Here is a 2,500-nt window from a genome sequence, read left to right on the forward strand (position 1 = left end):
ATTTGCGGTTAATAAACTGCACACGCACTCCATTAACGGCCGATTAACTTTTTCTTTCCTGACAAAGATCAGTCTTTTTCTACCCATCTCCCACAATATAGCTTACAGTAAAGCTTCATGTCATCTCCATTCTCCTCTCTATTATCAGTGGTTTGTTTTGTTGAAACAGTTACTGAATCCAGGTGTCTGACCAGGCAACCATTCAAGTCAAATGATACTGTGACATATTGATATATTGCACATGAATGCAGAACACTTGTGCCCAGTTTTGTTGTGCTTGAGTACTGTCATATTATACCGTTTATACTAAAGAACAAAGGAGCTGGAATCTGAGGTACAAACATGATCCATTTTTCTTCAGAAGTCGTGTTTTGTTTGCTAATCTAAGGATTTTTTGATTACTACTATTGATTGTGTCACTGGGCAGGGGCCTGGGAACTGAAAGGACCCATTCACACTGCTGAAACCTGAAAAAAAGCATATTTTAAAAGCTTTCACAAGCAGATCTGGCATTTGTATCTCCGTAATGATTTGTCATTTAAAATGAATTGAGTGATGCACATGTATTAACAAACACACACACACACACACACACACACACACACACACACACACACAACAATGCAGCTATGAATTAAATACCAAGGCCCTCATTGGAAACAAGTCCGCAAGGACTTTTATGAACGGACCTGTTAGACAAAGTATTTTAAATGTAACTGTGCTGTTTTACATTTTTTGCCTAATAAAATATTCAATCAATCAATCAAAGCTCGTATTGGGTGACTCATCAAATGTATAGTATGGTTAAGCCTCTATGGCAGTATGTTACCAGAATCACCACAATAAGCTATGTTCACATCACACCTGATTATGCAGTGCATGCACATGCGCAGAAAGAAAGTTTTTCTCCTTTTTCGGACCCTTTCATCGTTTGTTATTTTCTGCAGGTGTGGTTTAGCAATCGAAGGGCCCGGTGGCGTAAACAAGCAGGAGCCAGTCAGCTGGCAGCCTTTAACCACCTGTTACCAGGCGGATTCCCACCCAATGGCATGGCATCGCTACCATACCAGCTGCAGGACTCTGGCTACCCCACAACCACACTATCACAAGGTACAGGTGGTAGACCAGTGGTTTTCAAACACAGACAGACAGACAGACGGCTATGGGTATTGCATAACCGGGAGGGGCATGCATTCCCAATGTGCATCGTTCCCGACTTGCATCGTTCTCGAGTAGGCCGGTGCCACTCTAGAACAATGCAAGGATGGGAACAATGCTCTAGTAGTAGTAATAATAATAATAATTATAATAATAATAATGATAATAATAATAATAATACATTTTATAGTAATGCCATAAAACCAATGTCCCCGACCGTGCTGTGTTGTTGTTCAGACATGAACCTGAGTGTAAAAACAATGTCCCTGTGGTGTGTTGTGGTTCAGACCTCAGTGGTACGGTTCACCGGCCCCAGCCCTTGCCTCCGTCCTCCATGCACCAGGGTGGTCTGTCCGGCGCAGACGGTGGCTCCTACGGCCTCTCCTCAAACCGCCACGGCTTCTCCAGCTACTCCGACACCTTCATGGGCTCGGGGGCGCCCGGCAACCACGTCAATCCCGTCAGCAACGGCCTCTCCCCACAGGTATGTGTGTGTGTGTGTGTGTGCGTGTGTGTGAGTGTTTGTGTGTGTTGTTGTTTTAAAAGGAGAGTGTTCCTACTGTTTTGGTGTGTATACTCTTGTGACTTGTGACTTTAATTACATCTAGCCTGGCTTTGGTGTGTGTGTGTGCGTGTGCGTGTGCGTGTGCGTGTGCGTGTGCGTGTGCGTGTGCGTGTGCGTGTGTGTGTGTGTGTGTGTGTGTGTCTGTCGGACACTGCTATGCCATCTACTGGAAAGAGGGCTGTGTGTGAGTGGTTGTGCGCGCACGCGTGCGTGCATGCACCCACATACATGTGTGTGTGTATTAGAATGTGCATGTATCCTGTATGTATATGTACAATATATCTATGTATAAAATATATGTATACTTGAGTGAGCAAGTGTGTGTATGAGTGTGTATGGGCATTTGTGTCTATGCATTTAGTGGCTGTGGTTATGCATTTCTTAAAGAATTCTCCGGTGTTGCATTTTGTCTTGATGGATGAGTGTAATTTTTGATCCTGTCCAATCTGACAAGTATTGTGTCGATGTACTGGAAGCCTTGTTTGTCAGATGGGACTTAACGTGGCATGGTGTCTGTTGCCTCATCAGGCAGCAGCTCTCAAGTGACTTTGTGTAAAAGAGTCAGTAAGCGCTCCGCCAATATCCCGTTGCTAACGGGGGAATTGGAATGATAACATTTTACAATTAATTTTCCTCCCTTACATCCCTGAGTCTCTGTAATTAACTCGATTGTTCGGTGTGCCATGGTTCCAAATGGATTGCGGTTTAAACTTTTAACTACAAAGATGTTGGTTGGAGGACAAATCCTCTCCGCTCCACAGGAGAGACTCTAATGCA

At 44.1% G+C, this 2,500-nt stretch overlaps 1 protein-coding gene across 3 annotated transcripts in view; it reads left to right on the top strand.

The window, feature by feature from the left end:
* Positions 1 to 2,500, top strand: part of LOC308097529 (paired box protein Pax-7-like) — a 74,407-nt gene that overhangs the window by 38,230 nt on the left and 33,677 nt on the right. For all 3 annotated transcript variants that reach the window (XM_080445349.1, XM_080445350.1, XM_080445351.1), the window contains exons 6-7: positions 948 to 1,110; positions 1,446 to 1,642. In XM_080445349.1, the coding sequence (XP_080301475.1) occupies positions 948 to 1,110; positions 1,446 to 1,642 (360 nt within the window). The remainder of the gene's footprint in view (positions 1 to 947; positions 1,111 to 1,445; positions 1,643 to 2,500) is intronic.

Source organism: Gymnoscopelus braueri (genome assembly GCF_963280865.1).
Source record: "Gymnoscopelus braueri genome assembly, chromosome: 12".
Classification (NCBI taxonomy): Eukaryota; Metazoa; Chordata; class Actinopteri; order Myctophiformes; family Myctophidae; genus Gymnoscopelus; species Gymnoscopelus braueri.